Source organism: Myotis myotis, unplaced genomic scaffold (assembly GCF_014108235.1).
Source record: "Myotis myotis isolate mMyoMyo1 unplaced genomic scaffold, mMyoMyo1.p scaffold_m19_p_16, whole genome shotgun sequence".
NCBI classification, from domain to species: Eukaryota; Metazoa; Chordata; class Mammalia; order Chiroptera; family Vespertilionidae; genus Myotis; species Myotis myotis.
The window spans coordinates 6747336-6766022 of NW_023416320.1; the positions used below are offsets into that span (position 1 = coordinate 6747336).

General features: G+C 38.4%; 1 protein-coding gene across 3 annotated transcripts in view; it reads right to left on the reverse strand.

Moving 5' to 3' along the window:
* RUNX1T1 (RUNX1 partner transcriptional co-repressor 1) overlaps window positions 1-18687 on the reverse strand; it is a 153499-nt gene that overhangs the window by 13445 nt on the left and 121367 nt on the right. For all 3 annotated transcript variants that reach the window (XM_036337784.1, XM_036337782.1, XM_036337783.1), the window contains exons 9-10: window positions 9495-9563; window positions 3714-3904 (exon numbers count right to left, since the gene is read on the reverse strand). In XM_036337784.1, the coding sequence (XP_036193677.1) occupies window positions 3714-3904; window positions 9495-9563 (260 nt within the window). The remainder of the gene's footprint in view (window positions 1-3713; window positions 3905-9494; window positions 9564-18687) is intronic.

Consider the following 18687-nt stretch of genomic DNA (forward strand, 5'->3'; position numbering starts at 1 on the left):
TTGCCTCCTGCATGAGCCCTGACCAGGGCCCAGGCCAATGCAACCAAGGTATGTGCCTTTGATTGGAACTGAACCCGGGACCCTTTGGTCTGCAGGTCAACACTCTATCCACTGAGCCAAACATGATTTTTAAAAAGAATGTCCATTCGTTTCTGGATCCAGTTTTAAAATCAGTGGATCCTATATTTAATGGAAATATTGTTTTCAACCAATTACTATGATGGCGAGACCTTTTTTTATTTTTCTAAGAAAACAATGAGCAATTCATAAAATTTCTAAAGTAAAAGCTATGTGGGTGTTATCTGGTTTATTGACTAGTTAAAATTCAATCAAACCTCCTGAATATAAAAATATAGAAGAAAATTCTGAGAAGTACCTACACTGTCTTCTCTGTAGCTCAGGCGGGCCATGCAGTCCTGACCTAACGGATTCCCCATCCTGGGCCAGCCACGGTGAGGCTGGAAGGGGAGCTCTGTCCTAGCCCAGGGAAGCCAGAGCTGTCCTGGCTCTGTCTAGGAGGGCCCCAGGGAGCTTTCTAGACTTGAGGTGACTTGTAAGCATCATTGCTGGGGTGGCTTTTATCACACTGTTCCTATGACTAGGCGTACATTCCTGAGTACAAGGGCAAAACAGGGTACAGAAAAATATGTTGGATTCAAAGTTGTGTCCTCAATCTTAAATGAAAAGGAAAATTCCGAAGAGGGGGGTGGGGGGAAGGATTTACCTACAAAATTCCACTTAACCATTGGGCAAAAGATACAACTGAACTAAATCTACCACTAACCATGTAGATTGCTCCAGGACAGTCTTTCCTTAGGAGAATTAGAGACATTAATTTAGGGCTAATAGATTAACCCTTTACTTGTCAAGTCCTTGGTCAAAGCACTTTTATAGTGTGTGTGTGTGTGTGTGTGTGTGTGTGTGAGTGTGTGTGTAGACTGGTGTGCAAGTCTGGAAGAGACCCAGCTACCTTCAAATGAAATATTTCTTCCGTATCTTTCTCTCCTCTCTCAGGAAAATGTCTACATTACTTCTGCAGAAAAGAGGCTTATTCATTGGAGAGATTGATCCATCCTGCTCACGTCTTGAAAAGTGGCCTTGCAGTTTAGAGAGAAGGAAAGTAGGGGACAGGACCTGCGCTGCATTTCTGTACCTGCACCCCCAAATTACTGCCGTGATCTTCATGAAATGACCCTCCTTCCGTTGCTGTGGAACAGGTATAGGCTGACAGCACACTCCGAGTTCCAGTGTAGATTTTGCCATCTCCTAGCTGTGTGACTAGCCAGGTGAATTCCCTCATGGCTAAAATTGTCATGTCTCAAAGTTATAGCCACTGTAGAAGACAGTTGCACGCCTCTTCACATCACGTGAAAGACCAAAGCTTATAGAGCCTTTGTGGCTTTCTCAAAGCTACAGAATTGTGGGAGGCGGAACCAGGAATTAAATATGGCCCTCTAAATTCCACACCCTTCCTCCCAGCACACTGTGCTTTAAATTCCTTGAGAAAGTGTCACTGAAGATAAGGGTAGTGCCATATTAAAGATCAGTTTCCCAAGAGATCCCAAAAGAAAAAACAGTAACTGTAGAAAATCACTCATACCTAGGTTTTTTCATGCTATCTACTATTACCATTGCTACTGTTTGATACACCACCTGTATATATAAAAACCTAAGTGACATTATGACTGGTCGACTGGTTGCTAGGATGACTCAATGACCACCAGGGGGCAGACGCTCAACGCAGGAGCTGCCCCCTGGTGGTCAGTGCACTCCCACAGCCAACCTCCCGCGGCCAGCCAACCTTCTGTGGTTCCTCCCCCTGGACTGGGCGACATGGCCTGGATGGGCCCTGATCGCCAGCCAGCTGAGGAACCCCACCTGTGCACGAATTCGTGCACCGGGCCTCCAGTATTTTATAATGCCGAATACTAGGGTCAACTTCATACATTTTCTATACAGGTTTTATGAATAAAGATAAAAAGCTTATAGACATTGAAGGGATTAGAGCATGTTATAGGATGAATACTTAGTTCTCAATTTCTTTCCAACACATTTTCTCTTTAGAATTTTGTGACCTACAGAATACTCAATCTAAACAACAGACCTGAAACAGTCATATGAAAGTGACAAGGTTTTAATAATGCCAACAACTGTGCCTCACAGCATTACTGACTTGAACAGAGCGGGACAAAGTCTCTCCAAAAGATGCAAATGATTTTTTTTTTTTTAAGCACAAAACAAGGTCCTTAAATATCTTAGCCACAGATGCCAATAAAACTGAATTTATGCCTCGGTTAACTTACTAATGAAAAAGCCAGCAATGGAAGTGTAGATAAACTTCCCTTTGTCCCTCTTTTCCCAAGAAACTTTCAAGTGTTGAAAATCAATTCCTTTTGTCCTCTTAATATTCATCTGCTACACATTAAATAGAAATTCTGGGCACCGAGCGATTCCCACAGGGTCTTTCATCTACAGAGAGGCCTGGTACAAATCAAGTTCTTACTCTCCCCCCCAAATTATAGATATGTACTCTGGTAGACCATCGATTTATCAGCTCATGGTTGTGCGAGTTCAGTTAATTGTCCTTTATGCACAGTTACTATGGGGTTGGCCATTGTGGTGCTGTATCAATGCGGAATAGCACCACGTGCTCTGACTTACAGACCATTTTAGAACGCATTCTGTTAGAGCTCCTTGAGCCATTCAGGCTGTGTGTATGTGTGTGTGTGTGTGTGTGTGTTTTAATATCCTGGAACAATACAAAATAACATTGCCCCCGTCAGTGGTGTCACCTAATAAAATGTTCATAATAGTTATTAGAAATAATGTGGAAAAAACAGACTGTGCAGAAAATCTCTTAGAAATGTTTAATTATTGCAAGCATGGTTTTAGCACTGGGTTTAGGACCAGTAGTTAAGGAAATGACTTTGATCCCAGGCATGTCATGTGTGTTTGGAGAACAGCTGACACAGGGTATCACTGTTAAATCCCTGCCTTTAGAAAGAAGCCTCGTGCATATGCTGTCATACACAGCTGAGTGTTGAGTCTCCAAATGGTGCTAGGAAGTTATAAGAATTTCACTTCAATCTGTTACCTCGCAAATATATTAAAAATTTCCTTTGGCGGAGTTGTTCTTTTAGGTCTCTAATAAAGACAAAACTTGATCAGTGTTCAACCAATTCCACACGTGCCAGAACTTCCCAAATTATCCTAATTTTCACCCCAAAGATGTGTTGGTCTCAATCCAATAGCTGCTTTGATTTGTGATCTCCTGGATCACAACTGAGCCCTCTAGAAAGAAGTCTTACCATTTGCAACAGCATGGATGGACCTGGAGAGCTTTATGCTGAGCAAAATAAGCCAGTCGGAGAAAGATAAATATCACATGACCTCACTCATTTGTGGAATATAACGAACAACATATACTGATGAACAAAAATAGACCCAGAGACCTAGAAGTATCGAACAGACAGTCAAACTTCACAGGGAAGGCAGGGGAGGGGTGGGGGTGGAGGGTAAGAGATCAACCAAAGGACTTGAATCCGTGCATATAAGCATAGCCAATGGACACAGACAGCACGGGGGTCAGGGCATGGGCTGGGGGGCGGGAGTGGGCGGGGAGAGGTCAATGGGGGGAAAAGGAGACATATGTAACACTTTCAACAATAAAGAATTTAAATAAATAAAAACCGGAGACCCTGTCCGCCCCTCACCTCGCTGGAGTCCTCCTGCTGATTGATGACGGCCAGCGCGTCCTCCGCCGCCTGCCGCTTGGCCTCGGCCACCGTGCGCTCCATCTTGGCCCGCTCGGTGGTGATCATGTCGTGGGCTTTGCGCTCGGCCTCGGACACGGCCTTCTGCAGCTCGGTCATGGCCTGGCGCTTCACCTCGTTGACGGCCTCCTCTGCACGCGCGCGGGCCACATGGGACAAGAGAACATTCCTCCGTTAGCTCGGGGCTCAGGGTGCCGGCGCTGTCAAACGGGGTTCTATAGGACCCGCGGGACTGTCGCCCCACGGCTGGGGTGGCGGCGCTTCTGGCCACCTACCCACACAGCAGATGCCTGAAATTCCTTAGGAAAGCAAAGGGTGGGACTTGGGCTTGCATTTCTAGGAATATATTTATTTTTAAATATACTTTTTATTGATTTCAGAGAGGAAGGGAGCGGGGGAGAGAGAGAGAGAGAGAAACCTCAATGATGAGAGAGAATCATGGATTGGCTGCCTCCTGCACGCTTCCTACTGGGGATCGAGCGGGCAGCCTGGACATGGACGCTTGAGTCCTCAGGGCGATGCTCTATCCACTGAGCCACACCAGCTAGGGCTGGGAATACTTTGTAAACTACTTCTATCATTACTACAGCTTTCCTAGCACCGCTGGTACCTCCAGAAAGGATTGTGAGACCAGGCGAAGCATTTAAAGGACAAAACCACCAGGAGAAACCTGTCCACATAATTCACAAACATAAAGGCGGCCTCCCACCACGCTATCGGCCGGCGATTTTCAACCGGTGTGCCCTAAGGATTGTTAAGACATGCAATACCTATTTAGTCAGGGGCGCTGACCTCTTTTCCGTTAGATTGCCAAATAAAACTTTTTAAAATGACAACAGCTAACACAGTAGTCACGGGTGTGAATGAATCAACATTATGCCTATTTTTTCCCCCAGAATTTAGTCATTAGTTTACGTGTGCCACGATGTGAAAAAAGTTGAAAATCACTGCTATATGTTACTACGGACATAGAAAAGTACATGGGCAAAGTTTTTAGAAAGAAGAAAGGAAATGCATTTTATACACACACATATTTAAGGGCAAACAACTGTTTTAGTGGTAAAAAAATAAAGTACAATGGTAAAAAGGTAATTCGTATAGCAATTAAGTTAGTGCAGACCTTTTAAAGAAAATCGATGATAAAACAGACAGATGATTCAGCTTTTCTTTTTCTTAAATCATTTCCTGAGTAATAGGGATATGTACCTTTATAGACTAAATGACAGAGATTTTCAAAAATCATTTTCTCATTTACAAATTTTAGCCTGTTGTCTATCCAGTTAATCCAATAAGTGCACAGTTTCACATAACCAACTGTTGCTCTGGACAAATAGAACGGAATCATATCACAGGCCGGAACAATCAGGCCTGCCCACAAACCTCAAGGTGTCCAGTTAGCTTTTTTATTTTAGCTGTGGAAAGTGTGCAAAGATTTGGCTAATGCACAACATAAGATTGACAACTAAAACAAGTAATTTCCATTTAAAAAATTAACTGTTCTAATTAACAAGGGAAAATATCCTCCCTCTGAATTAGTTTATCTAATTTTCATCTTTATTCAAAGCAAAATGACAATGATTAATTGAAAATTTAATAAGCAGTAATTATTAACTTGGCAAACCTAGTACCAATTAACACTCTATTAAAACTAATTATGACATGTTTCAAGTGCTTGCACTTAATTGTTTCACCCACTTAAAACGCACCTTAATTAAATGTTCTGTTTAATTAAAAACATAGATTCCTAATAAAAATGTTTTACTGTAGATTAAAAATGTAAGCGATGCAAATACTCCTCCGGTTCCTTAAACGTTTATGGTTTATTTCACACATCTACGGTCCGTGCCGTGAGGACCATCAAGAGCCCTCCACTGGTAATTAACTGCCATGACTTCTGCAGCCTTCCTCACGCTAGCAGCATTATTCCTGAAGTCCATTCATTTGTCATTACTGTCTGATGGCTTTTATAAACTAAAATATAAGGGAAAAGAGCCAGGCGGTACATATTAAGTAAAATACCTTAAGCTGTTATTGGTTGCTTTAAGATATGCAGTTAAACTCTGAATGGAAACGGTATGGCAGAGCTTGCAGCACCTTCTTCAGGAACAGACAGAAAAAATGCCTTTATTACACGATCATAAATGCCTTGGGGCACCAGGGAAGTGCTGCCCTTCTAACTATATAGCCAGGGTCTAATTTAGCTTGAATATTCAGAGCGAATTAAAATTCTATCTAAGTGGTAATACAGGACAATAATTTTTGCTTACCATCCAAGCTGTAGCTTGACTAATTGTATATGCAAATCAGGCAATTTGTATTTAAATTATGCATTCCTATTCTAATCCCACAGGCATATACAGATCAGCAAAGAGAATTAATTGGTAGGACGTTTTCAAGGTGCTTGAATATTTATTACCAATGGGCAAACATTCGCTGATCAGTTGAAAAGATATATATATATTGAAGAAAACATTCAGTTGCAATGTAAGAACCATCTTTATGTTGATTTGTTCCAATTTTATTAAAGACCTTTTGTAATTTTAGAGTATGTTTTGTTTCCTTTGCTTTTAAAAATACTACTTGAGGGGAAAATTGATGGGACCTTCAGCATTTGTTAACATTCCAATACTTTAAAATGTATACTGTTATATTATACAATATTATTGAGCAACATGAATAAAGTCTGTTGATTAAATAATAGTGATGTAACAATGGCCTGTTCTCAGTTTGGTAACCGTATTGTGGTTACATAAGAGACTGTCCTGTTAGGAAATTAACATATTGGGAAAATTACACCTGCAAGTTACTTTCAAATGTTTGGGGGGGGGGGGTGGATAATAGAATGCATAACAGAAAAAGGAAGGGAGGGAAGAGAGGAAAAGAGAGAGAAAATATATTAAAGCAAATACAGTAAAATAGGGAAAACCGGGTGAAAGGTTTAAGAGAACTTTTTAATAATTCTTAGAACTCTCTGCACGTTTGATATCGTTTCAAAATAAAATGGTGGAAGCTATTACATGATGTGCCTTTAAGTACAAGATACGCTTTTTGCAATTACAATTTCCTGTGAAAAGGGACTTGGGAATATGTGGATGTGGTTATATTTCCACTATTTTTGTTACATTACAGTGTGGTTATACTACATTGACTTTTGAGAGCTCCATCCTGGATATTTTTCAAATGCTTTCAACTTTATTTTATTTCTTATCAACTGTCACAAAGGTAACGTATACTATTTTCATTGCAAAGACACACTTTATAGGTTTTTCTCTAAAAAAAAAAAAAAAAAAGTATTTTGCCCACAGCAAATTTCAGAATCCTGGAGAAAGCTTTCAAATTGTGACAAGCTGAGTGCAGGTGCCACTTCTGTGTTTTCATTATGAGGGATGCCGTGACACTGCTAACACTAGACACGCTTTTTAAGACGCCTATGGAGATAAAGATTATAAGCAGTTATTTGAGATTTCAAGACGAAACTGCCATCTATACTTTCGGAACTGAATACACTCCTTAACATTTAGCATCAATCCATAGAAAATATTTGTGAATGATTCCTATGCATATTAGAGAGACCATATTAGACTGAAGACCGAATATACATAATAGGCATATCTAAAAAGTACCCCAAACATTTACTTAATAACGTTTAACTCTTCTTTTTTTAGAGCAGGCACAGACACAATAGACACAGGTGTTCATCTTCCTCTACACTTGAAGTCTTCACAACGTAAATTATACCCAGAATTGGTTATAGAAACCCACAAAACAGACAATACATAATAGTGAACTCAGTAGATGACAACATGTCTACCAAAAAACTGATTAAGTGGACAATACATAGTGCAGTTATTGTCTTTTTGTTAAAACAATCACTTGGTTGTTATATAATTAACAAATTATGAAATTTACTCATTTAAAATTTATAATTCAATATTTTTAGTCTACTCAGAGTTGTGCTACTATCACTACAATTAATTTTTAGTAGTATGTATAATGCAATTCTGAATCTGCTTCCAACTGCTTACTACTTATGGTAGGCCTTCCTTTGTGCATAGCTATTCAAGTTGACTTTCCTACAAAGATGGTATAGTCAGAAGAAGAAATCTGCTCTCACTTAAGAGCAGTCAAACAAAGAAGTGAGCACATAATGGCACAGAAGGAATTCGGATTACACAAGACTTTGCTGTCAATTTTTCTTCATGAACTATCGAGGGTTTAATCTAAATAAGGCAGATGCAAAAACTCTCTCCCTCAAGTAAAAAGTCATCCTCTGCCATACAAAATAGGACTTGTTTGTGCCTCTTATTGGAATCAGTTGCACTGACAGCTTAAAAATGGGGAAGAAAAATGGCCAGAAGAAAGATGTAGCAATTCTTTTTCCAGATAGGTGGCAGCCAGCACATTTTAACAGCTTAAGAGTATCCCATCACTATTGCTTACACAGAAAATCTTAGACGTGATGTTGTAAACCTGGGAAGACGAGGCAGCTGAGCAGAATATATAGCTGACCTTAATTTTAAGCTGGATGGGCCTGTCTAGTTTGCATATTGGACATGCAAGAGAGTTTTCTGGTTCTCAATCTAAGTTACTAAGCCTAGAATACTATCGGATTTTAAACTCCTTATTGCTCTGAAAAAAAACAGGTATTTCTTAGAAAATCTATAAAAAGCACTTGGCTAAGAGCCAAGGGAATAAAGTCAGAAAGTTGTACAGAGCTGCACACACATCTGAGTCAAATAAAAACTGAAAGAGGAAACTTTTATAAAAAACAAAACAAAACAAAAAAGAAACAGGAAACCCTTTCCCTTGCCTCTTGCTCCTCCCTAGTTAGGGTTCCTAGCCCTACACTCACCTGGCCACTTGCAGAAATAAGTTTTCAGTTTCTCAGCTCAGAAAAGCTATTTTAACATTTGGAGTCATAGCAGCTCCAAGCCACACTATGTATGTGTCATGTCATCTTTAACTCTTGAAACAGGCTGATGCTTTATCTCCTGAGTTGGTCTCTCTAAGATTTTTGCTCAACTTCTATAGTGTTGGTGTTCCACCAAGATTCTGCCAGATCTGAGCTGCGTTAAGCCCAATACGTTAATGAATCAGTAGGAACTTTAAATCTCATGCCAAGTGTAGGGCAATATCTCTTAAGGAAAATCAAAGGGAAAAGAAAAATTGTAGGAGTTTAGCAACTTTGTCATTTAACTTAAAAAATATTTAGCTGTGATTACTGAATATTATTAATTAGCTCAGAAGATCAACTTTAAAAATTGGTTATAAGTAACATTTCTGCGTGTCCCCACAAGTCTGTTAGTCTTGATGTGGTCTTCATTAAAATTTAAAAATTCACAGGAAAAGCCTAAAAGTAGGCACTTTAAATTATAAAACACCAGGGTGTTTTTTTTTCATGAAGAAAACATTGCATGAAATGAAACCATGTTAGTCCCTGAAAAACAGGGGTTTATAATGAAAATATGGCCAGCCTCTCAATTACAGCGCCCCTAGCACATGCTACTAAAATCAAAACTATCGCAGGCTCCCATCAGGCCTCGTTTAAGAATATTAATCAGGGTTTTTACGTTTTGTTTTGTTGGGGGGTGTTTTGCATGGTTTTGTGGTGGTGGTGGTTGTTTGCAGTAAAGTCCTTTCTTGTCATTCTTCACATCGCCGCACTTAACAACTGCACACAGCTGCCAGAACACTAGACTCGTGTTTTTAAACAATTCTTACCAGCTTTCTTCCAGATCTCCTCTGGCACATATCCAGAAGCAGGCCTGTGAAGGAATTCCCGATGTGCATCTACAAAAAGGATAAAAAGCAGTGGAGAGAAGAGGAAAGCGCATGAGCACCATTATGTCATTACAAGGAGGAGACGTTAGCTATGCCCATCCTATTGGCTTCTTTACAAAAACAGCTTTAAAAGGCTAAGCATTTCACTTCTAGAAAATAAACAAAAATAGCAAGACCGGTCATCAGGGCTGGGTCTTGGCCTGAATGCCTTGTATGCTTACAGCCGAGGCGATTTGAGTGACTTCATTCTACAGTGTGTTCGGAAACACTGCTCCCAGTGTGGATCACTACAGGAATTTCCAGGGGTGTATTTTATTTACAGAAAACAAACTGCATTGGTAGTTTTTCTTTCAAGAGTCAAATGGGGAATTAAAAAAATAAAATGTTAGGATAATAAAATTTTCACCCAGCTCTGACTCTACCACCTTCCCATAAGTAGTGAGCCTTACTGTGTGGCTAACCAGTTCTCACACTCAATTACTTCTTGTCAGCTGATTTCTCAACAGAAACTTTGCAAGCCAGAAGGAAGTGGCAAGAAATATTCAAAGTGATGAAAAGCAAGGACCTACAACCAAAATTACTCTACCTAGCAGAGCTATCACTTAGAATTGAAGTTAAGATAAAGAGCTTCCCAGACAAGAAAAGCTAAAGGAGTTCATCACCACCAAACCATATATTTAATATTAAAATATTAAAGCATCTTCTTTAAGAAGAAAAAAAGAATATATGAATAAAATGGCAATAAATAAAATGGCAAAAAAGAATATATGAATAAAATGGCAATAAATATGAATAAAATGGCAATAAATATTTTAAATTTTTCACACAAATTAGATCACATGGATTTGACATGGGTGAAAGCAAGAGAGAATCATTAGAATGGATTCAAACATTCAGTGGACCAAACATGCTTTACAAAAAAGAAAATGAAGTTCCACTTTAAATGAAATGCTGTCCTTATTATGCTTGTCAAAATTCAACTTTGAGAAAACAGATAATCCTATATAATAAAAGGGTAATATGCAAATTGACCCTAACAGCAGAACAACTGGGAATGACTTGTCACTATGACACACACTGACCACCAGGGGGCAGACGCTCAATGCAGGAGCTGCCCCCTGGTGGTCAGTGCGCTCCCACAGGGGGAGCACTGCTCAGCCACAAGCCAGGCTGATGGCTGCCAGCACAGCAGTGGTGGCGGGAGCCTCTCCCGCCTCCTCAGCAGCGCTAAGGATGTCTGACTGCAGCTTAGGCCTGCTCCCTGCTGGCAAGTGGACATCCCCCAAGGGCTCCCGGGCTGCCAGAGGGATGTCTGACTGCCAGCTTAGGCCTGCACCTCCCCCCCCCCCCCGGAAGCGGGACTAAGCCAGCAGGTGGACATCCTCTGAGGGGTCCCAGACTGCGAGAGGGCACAGGCCGGGCTGAGGGACCCCCCTCCCCCGAGTGCACAAATTTTTGTGCGCTGGGTCTCTAGTATAATAATAAAACTGATGTAGGAATGCTAATTTCCAAATAACATGTTCATGGAAATGCCATGGAACTATATATATATATATATATATATATATATATATGAACTTCAAGTGTATACAATCATCTATAGCTAAAATATTCACTACATGTCTTCCATATTGGATTTTCAATAAAAGCATATGTAATTAGAAATTTTGAAGAAGAAAATCATTTTAACTTTAGATGATATAATAATCATTCAATTCTTGATAAATTTCAAGTAACTAAAATTTTCTCTAGCTGTATATAGCAAGTAGCAGACTGATTTTTTAAACAATATTTCAACTAATGGTATGTTGAAGGTCAAAAGAAATTCAATCCAGTTTTTTATATTTATATTTTGGGAAGCTACAGAATATTGAAAATGGAAAAAAACCCAATCATTTTAGCTAAGTATATGTCATTTTATACTTAAATGCCTCAAATAAATATCAATGTTTTGAATCCTGTAGGGTATAGATTATCGCCTGACCAGCAAACAAGATATCCCCAACTCTTTTGAATTAGGAAAGGCTTACTATGGTTTGGTGAAGGGTATATAAAGCCTCTGCACTATCTTTGCAATGTTTCTTTAAAACTAAAATTATTAAAAATATAGAAAGTTTTATTTTTAAAAGTTTACATAATTTTATGACTTGATAATCAGAGAAACTAGGCATATGCATACTTATGTGCACATTCATTTCTATAAAATAAATGACAAAATCCAAAATGTCTTTAAGTAATTTTCATTCATAAAACAAACATCCTAGATAAAATAGTTTGGTGCATATATAACTTCAAGGAAATGTGATCTAGCTAATTAGATTTGTTGAAATTACTTTCTACATCACTTATAAGAGTATCTAGAATAAATGAAGTCAATCAAGTTCACATTCAACCACATGACACAATGAAACAGAGAGATTTACTTATGACAACTTTTAAAGGCAATTGTATGGAAACCCTTTGACTTAAGAATAGTTTATTCTGAGAGGAGGCAAGAACACACAATAGGGTAAAGACTATTCAATAATTGGACAGATAGATGCAAGAAAAATGAAACTAGACCACTTTCTTACACCATATACAAGAATAAACTCAAAATGGGTTAAAGAATTAAATTAAGACTCAAAACCATGAAACTGCGAGAAGAAAGCACAGGCAATAAAATTTCTGACATTTCTCTTAGCAATATTTTTTTTCTGATATATATCCTTAGGTAAGAAAAACAAACAATAAAAAAGGGGGGTCCCATCAAATTAAAAAGTTTTTGTACAGCAAAAGAAACCATCAACAAAATGAAAAAGGCCTACAGAATGGAAGAAGATATTCACCATTGATACAACTGATAAGGCATTAATATCCAAAATTTATAAAGAAGTCATATAACTCAAAACCAATAATCCAACTAAAAAATGGGCCGGGGACCTAAATAAACACTTTTCAAAAGAGGACATACAGATGGCCTAAAGACATATGAAAAGATACTCAATGTCACTAACCATCAGAGAAATGCAAATTGAAACTACAATGATAGATCCCCTCAAACTTGTCAGAATGGTTATCATCAATAAATCAACAAACAGCAAGTGTTGGTGCGGATATGGAGAAAGGGAACCCTTGTGCAACTGTTGGTGGGAAAGCGTATTGGTACAGCCACAGTGGAAAACAGTGGAATTTCCTCAAAAAATTAAAAATGGAACTGTCTTATGACCTAGTGCAGGGCTGGGCAACCTTTTTGTGAGTGTGTGCCAAAACCAGCAAAATCTCTGACTCAAAATTCTTCTGCGTGCCAACCCTAATTTTTTGAGAACATGTTACGCCTACTTGATATCTCTTAAGGTATACGTATGTGAAGAACCTTGAAGAAATAATAAAATTCATTCGAGCGACAAAAACACAGTATATGATGATGAAAAATACATTTATTTTTTAATGAATACATGTTATGTAAAATTATTTATCTACCTAAGATGCACCTACACTGAATTTATCTGAAAAATAAAAAAGTCGATATTAAGAAAAAAATTGTAAATGGAAGATTATAAGAGAGAGTTTCGCGTGCCAGCAAAAGTTACTGGCGTACCATGTTTGGCACACGTGCCAGGGGTTGCCCAGCCCTGACCTAGTGATTCCACTTCTGGTATATATCCCGCCAAAACCCAAAACACGAATGAGCCCCCTGTTCATTGCAGCACTGTTTATAATAGCCAAGATATGGAAGCAACCCTAGTGCCCATCAGTAGATGACTGGATGAAAAAGCTGTGGTACACACGGGGGTGGGCAAACGTAGGTTTATTGTGAGTATGCAAAACACAGAGTTTATCCTTCTATTATTACTTATTAATTTGCATTTTTTCCATACGAATAAATGCAAATCTACCTTTGCCCACTCCTGTATCTACAATGGAATACTATACAGCCATAAAAAACAATGGAATTTTACCATTGGAGACAGCATGGATGGAACTAGAGCAGGGGTGGGCAAACTTTTTGACTCGAGGGCCATAATGGGTTCTTAAACTGGACCGGAGGGCCGGAACAAAAGCATGGATGGAGTGTTTGTGTGAACTAATATAAATTCAAAGTAAACATCATTACATAAAAGTGTACAGTCTTTTTTTTTCAATAGTTTTATTCATTTCAAACGGGCCGGATCCGGCCTGCGGGCCGTAGTTTGCCCACGGCTGAACTAGAGGGTATGATGTTAAGTAAAATAAGTCAGAGAAAGAAAGACAAATACCACATGATTTCACTCTTATGTGGAATCTAAAGAATAAAATAAACAAACAAAAGAGAAACAGACTCAGAGAGAGATCAGACTGATGGTTGTCAAAGAAGATGGCGGTTGGCAGTTAGGGGGCTGGATAAAAACGATAAAGGGATTCAGAAGTACTAATTAGTCACAAAGCAGTCATGGTAATGTAAATTATAGCACAGGGACTACAGTCAACAATATTGTAATAATATCTACGGTGCCAGGTGGGTACTTGAAATATTGGGTGTATTGTTTTATAAAGTATATTCCTTGCCACTATTCTCTACACCTGAAACTCATACAAAATAATACTGAATGTCAACTGTAATTGAAGAATGGATGAATAAATATCATAAACACACAAAAGAGAGAAAAGTCTGGAGAGGGAAAAAACAAAACAAAAACACTTCACCAAAAGAAACACATATACAAAAAATGCCTTCACCAAAGTAGCAAAAAGAGTTTTTTTCACTTACTGGGTTATAGAAAATTATTTCCTATAAATGGCCAATCATTTTACAGGGAACAGGCAAGGCCCAATATCCAGGCATAAGATATCAATTACCAGTCCCAGGCAGCATAGTCAGAGAAGAGTTAGTTCTAGAGCCCAGTGAAGCTGAATCGTGGCTCAGGCCTTTACTAGCCGTGTGACACTGGGCAAGCTCGTTGCCACATGTCTCAGTTAGCATATGTATACAGTGGGGACAATACTACTACATTTGAGAGCACTGCTGTGAGACTTGAATGAGGATCTTCCTATTATGTGGTTAGCACAGCACATCCTAAACTCTCCTTAAATGCTGTTGCTATTATCCTCATTATTATTTAGTAGGTTGTCCAGAAGGACTATATACTTATGTTCTCATCAATAACTAAGGTGAAAAAAGACCTTAAAGTTTGTTTTTTTTCTCCTAGCACTTAAATCAAATAGCATAAAACTTTAAAGAAAACAAAACCATTGTAGAGGTTTAAATTAAGCAATACATACCAGTAATTTTTTGTTCCCTGCTTTTAACTCACTTGAGGATAGATGTTATTTTTATAGTTAACAATTCACTGTCTTAGTCTTTGATGAAAAGTCCTCCAATTTCTTGGATGGTATTTTTATAAATTTTATTCTAACCTCATGAATGTTTATAACTTCCACATTTACTCAATTTATCAAAGATAATGTATATGGCTCAGTCGTCTGCCCACGTTCCCATATGCGGTATAGTAGACATAGTCCACATACCACACGCTAGAAAGTGGTGCAGTATTTCACCTGCCTGGCTATATCTCTTAATGGGGGGAGGGGGGGGGAAGGGGAGGCATATGTAATACTTTCAACAATAAAGAATTATACAAATAAATAAATAGGAAAAAAAAGAAACAAAGCAAAAAAAAATTTTTTTGGCAATGACACTTAGGTTCAAACTCCACTTAACCTAGAAACCTGATAGAAATACTAAAGCCAATCAAGCAAACTCTTTCTTAATACTCTACTACTTCATTAAATAATCTTTTTTTTTCAAAACAGCAGCAGAATCTGAAGGCAAATTATTTTTATAAAATACACATGCATTGTCCTACATATATATATAGGACATCCTCTACATATGTATATAGGACATTACAACATCCTCTTCAGTTCTAAGTGTGTCCTATCAATGGAAAGAATGGAGTAATTAATAATAGATGTATTCCTCAGAATCTATTTTGATACATCGACTAATACCATAACAGCTACACAAACCAAATGACTAATAAATGTAGTATTTCTCTCCTGATGAAGTGTCAGCAATAACAGAATCTATATAGGCAAAACTGAATTTTAAAAACAATAAAAACCTTGTCGTTGATCAATATTATGAAAGAAAACTTCTTTCCTAGGACTTCCTTCCTTTAGAACAGTGGCTAAGTTAGGCAAACCTATGCCAAAGACCTTACGTGTCGAAAGCTCAGAGTCTAAAGAAGCTATTTTTTAACCATTAACTCTTGACTCCCTATAAAATATCAGTTGCCATAAAATGGATAGTTTAATAAAATGTAGTGGTAGAAACAAAGAAGAGCTTACACGAGATGGTTTAAAATGTGAAACATTTATCTGTGTCTACAGAAAGACGAAAAACAATATAGAAAAGTCCTCCTAAAGTCAGTGCAGCTTGCCTTGGGATGCAAACTGCTTAGGGGCAAGAGAAGAGGAAAAGCCCCCAGAAGCTAACACATCTATTAAGAGAGAAGCCCCAGACCAGGTGGGAAAAATGTTATAAGAAACGTGAAAGAACACAAAGCAGTAGATGGTGTATGAAAAACATGGTTGATGCACTACACTTACGACAGAATGGAGACCATTGGATACTAGATGCAGCGAGGGCCGCCATCAATAGACATGAAGGGATGAGCTGATAGCCTTTGGAGAACCAATGTGACCTCACATGACCCAGGACAGCAAGGCTCAAAGCTTGGCAGCACCTGGGCATGGCCTTCATCCTGTAGTGGGCAGAATGAGGCTGTGATCATGATAACAGCTATTACAAAACCATCAGAAAACAGGGAGGCTTAAGAAAGTTCACTTTTCACAAATGCTACGTACTTTTGTTTTTAAGGATAAGCCATTCAAAAATTTCAATATTGTGTTTTGAAAGCTTAAACCCAACCTTCATGAGGATTTCCATCTTTAATAATAAAAATACCTAACGCTCCAGGAGGCAGTCATCTCTTCCTGCTAAAAGATGGACATCTTTTAAAATAGTCACATCTTTTTAGACACCGTAGACTTAAATACACTAGGCACTTTACATCAGAGCTCAGCTGAATGGTCTTGAAGTGAATTTCATTCTGTGATTGAAAGGACTCAATGCAAATGTATAAAACTCTAAACATTTATATGCAGATATACTCTGAAGAACTTGTCTGTGGCTTTTAGAATTTGATAGTATAGAAGTTGAATGCTATATTCCTTTGGTTGGAAGTAAACTATTTTTCTATGGCCTTCCATTATGAATTAGGGTTCCAAAGGTACAAAAGATCTACATATATATAAAAGCCTAAGCAACCGTTTGACTGTGTGACTGGTTGCTATGATGTGCACTGACCACCAGGGGGCAGATGCTCAACACAGGAGTTGCCCCCTAGTGGTCAGTGAGCTCCCACAGCAGGAGCGCCGCTCAGCTGACCGAGGGGCGCCAGATGCAGGGCTCATGGCTGGCCGCTGCAGCCTGGAGACCGCAGTGGAGCAGCAGCGAGCCTACAGAGCGGTGGCAGCAGGTGCAGTGGGGCCAGGATGAGCAGAAGCAGCAGGTAGGAGCAGCAGGTGGAGTCAGACAGCCAGTTTCAGCCCGATCCCCGCAGGCCATGCCAAGGGACCCCACCAGTGCACGAATCCGTGCACCGGGCCTCTAGTTTATTATATAAGACAGAATTCCCCTGTTCTAGTTTCTCTGCCTATTAAAGTTGTCACCTACAAATTACTGCCTGGAATACTTTCTAAATAAAAAAAAAAAAAAACCTCAAAATCTATTATAACTTCATAATATCAGCTGCCAAGCAAAAACACTAGTTTCATATACCACTATTCTTTGAAGTTCCTTTTGAGATTACATGTTAGAAATAATAAGGATAGCAATTACTTATGTCATACCTACTATGTGTCATTTAATATGCAAACACCTATGAGTTGTATATTAATTATTATCCCCGATTTACAAAGGAGGGAACTGAGGCAGAGAGTTCAAGGTCACAAGACTAAGAAGAGAAACCAGGGATTCAAATCCAAACATTCTGGTCAGAATCAGTGCTTTTAACCTTCATGCTAAGCCAGTACTGAGAAATTCTACAATTCAATATGACAATCATAAAGTTTGCCAGCCGGAGGAATTTTAAATACCAATTCCTCTACCAATCTACTCGGGGCACAGAGTGGTATTAATTTAACAAATTTCTATGATTTTTTAGGAACAATTAACTTCATGTTTCATTCCATTTAAAGCAAACAAAACCTCTCTCTGAAATTTCTCTTTCTGGCAAGAGCTAAACCTTCACCAAAACACACTGGTACTTTCTACATTTCAGACCCTCTCGTCACAATATTATTAAAAAAAACACACACACACAGGGGATAATGTGATCATATTTCAGCTTTATGCTTCAGTCTCTAACATTAGTCCTGAGTCTATTTTTAGATAAGACTCTCTAATGATGCAGAAGACTTCTTGAGAAAAATAAAGATTCTAGAATATACAGATTCTAGAATAGTTTAAAAGCAGTAAAAATAAAGTAATTTAGAGACTAAAATGTCAGGAGCCAAGAGAGAGCTGTGCAGAGCATATCGAGATGAAAGGAAATGAAGGCAGAGGAGGAGAAGCGACAACACAGAGACCCAGATACTCTAGGAGCACATCGAGTGTAGCCAGCAGCTCCCTACCTACCTATGTGTACAAAAGTAATTGCACGTAAGCAATGACATGTCAATTCTGGTGGCATTAACTTGTTATCTGTAAAAATACAAATGCATTAATATGTCATACTTTGAAAATAGAAAAAAAATGTTTAAAAATTTAGCTTTCCGATTTTGTGAAGACTTGGATATTTAGAGTTTTTCCCTGGAGTAAGTTAATAACAATAATAATAATAATCTATTATTTCAAGAATAAATCTATTATTTTGAAAGTCCTCCAAGATATTAACCTATATTTAACTTAAAGAGTAGAAGTAACATCATAAGTTCAATGTGTACTCAATTTTAAAATTGTTTAAGAGGCTATTCCAAATAGTCCTCATGCAATATCTGCGGGGAAAAAATCCCAAAATTCAATTAGGAATAGTTAATCATGTTATCTTACTAAACCCTCACAATGACTGAATAATATGGATATATTTCGAAAGTAAGAATGATGATG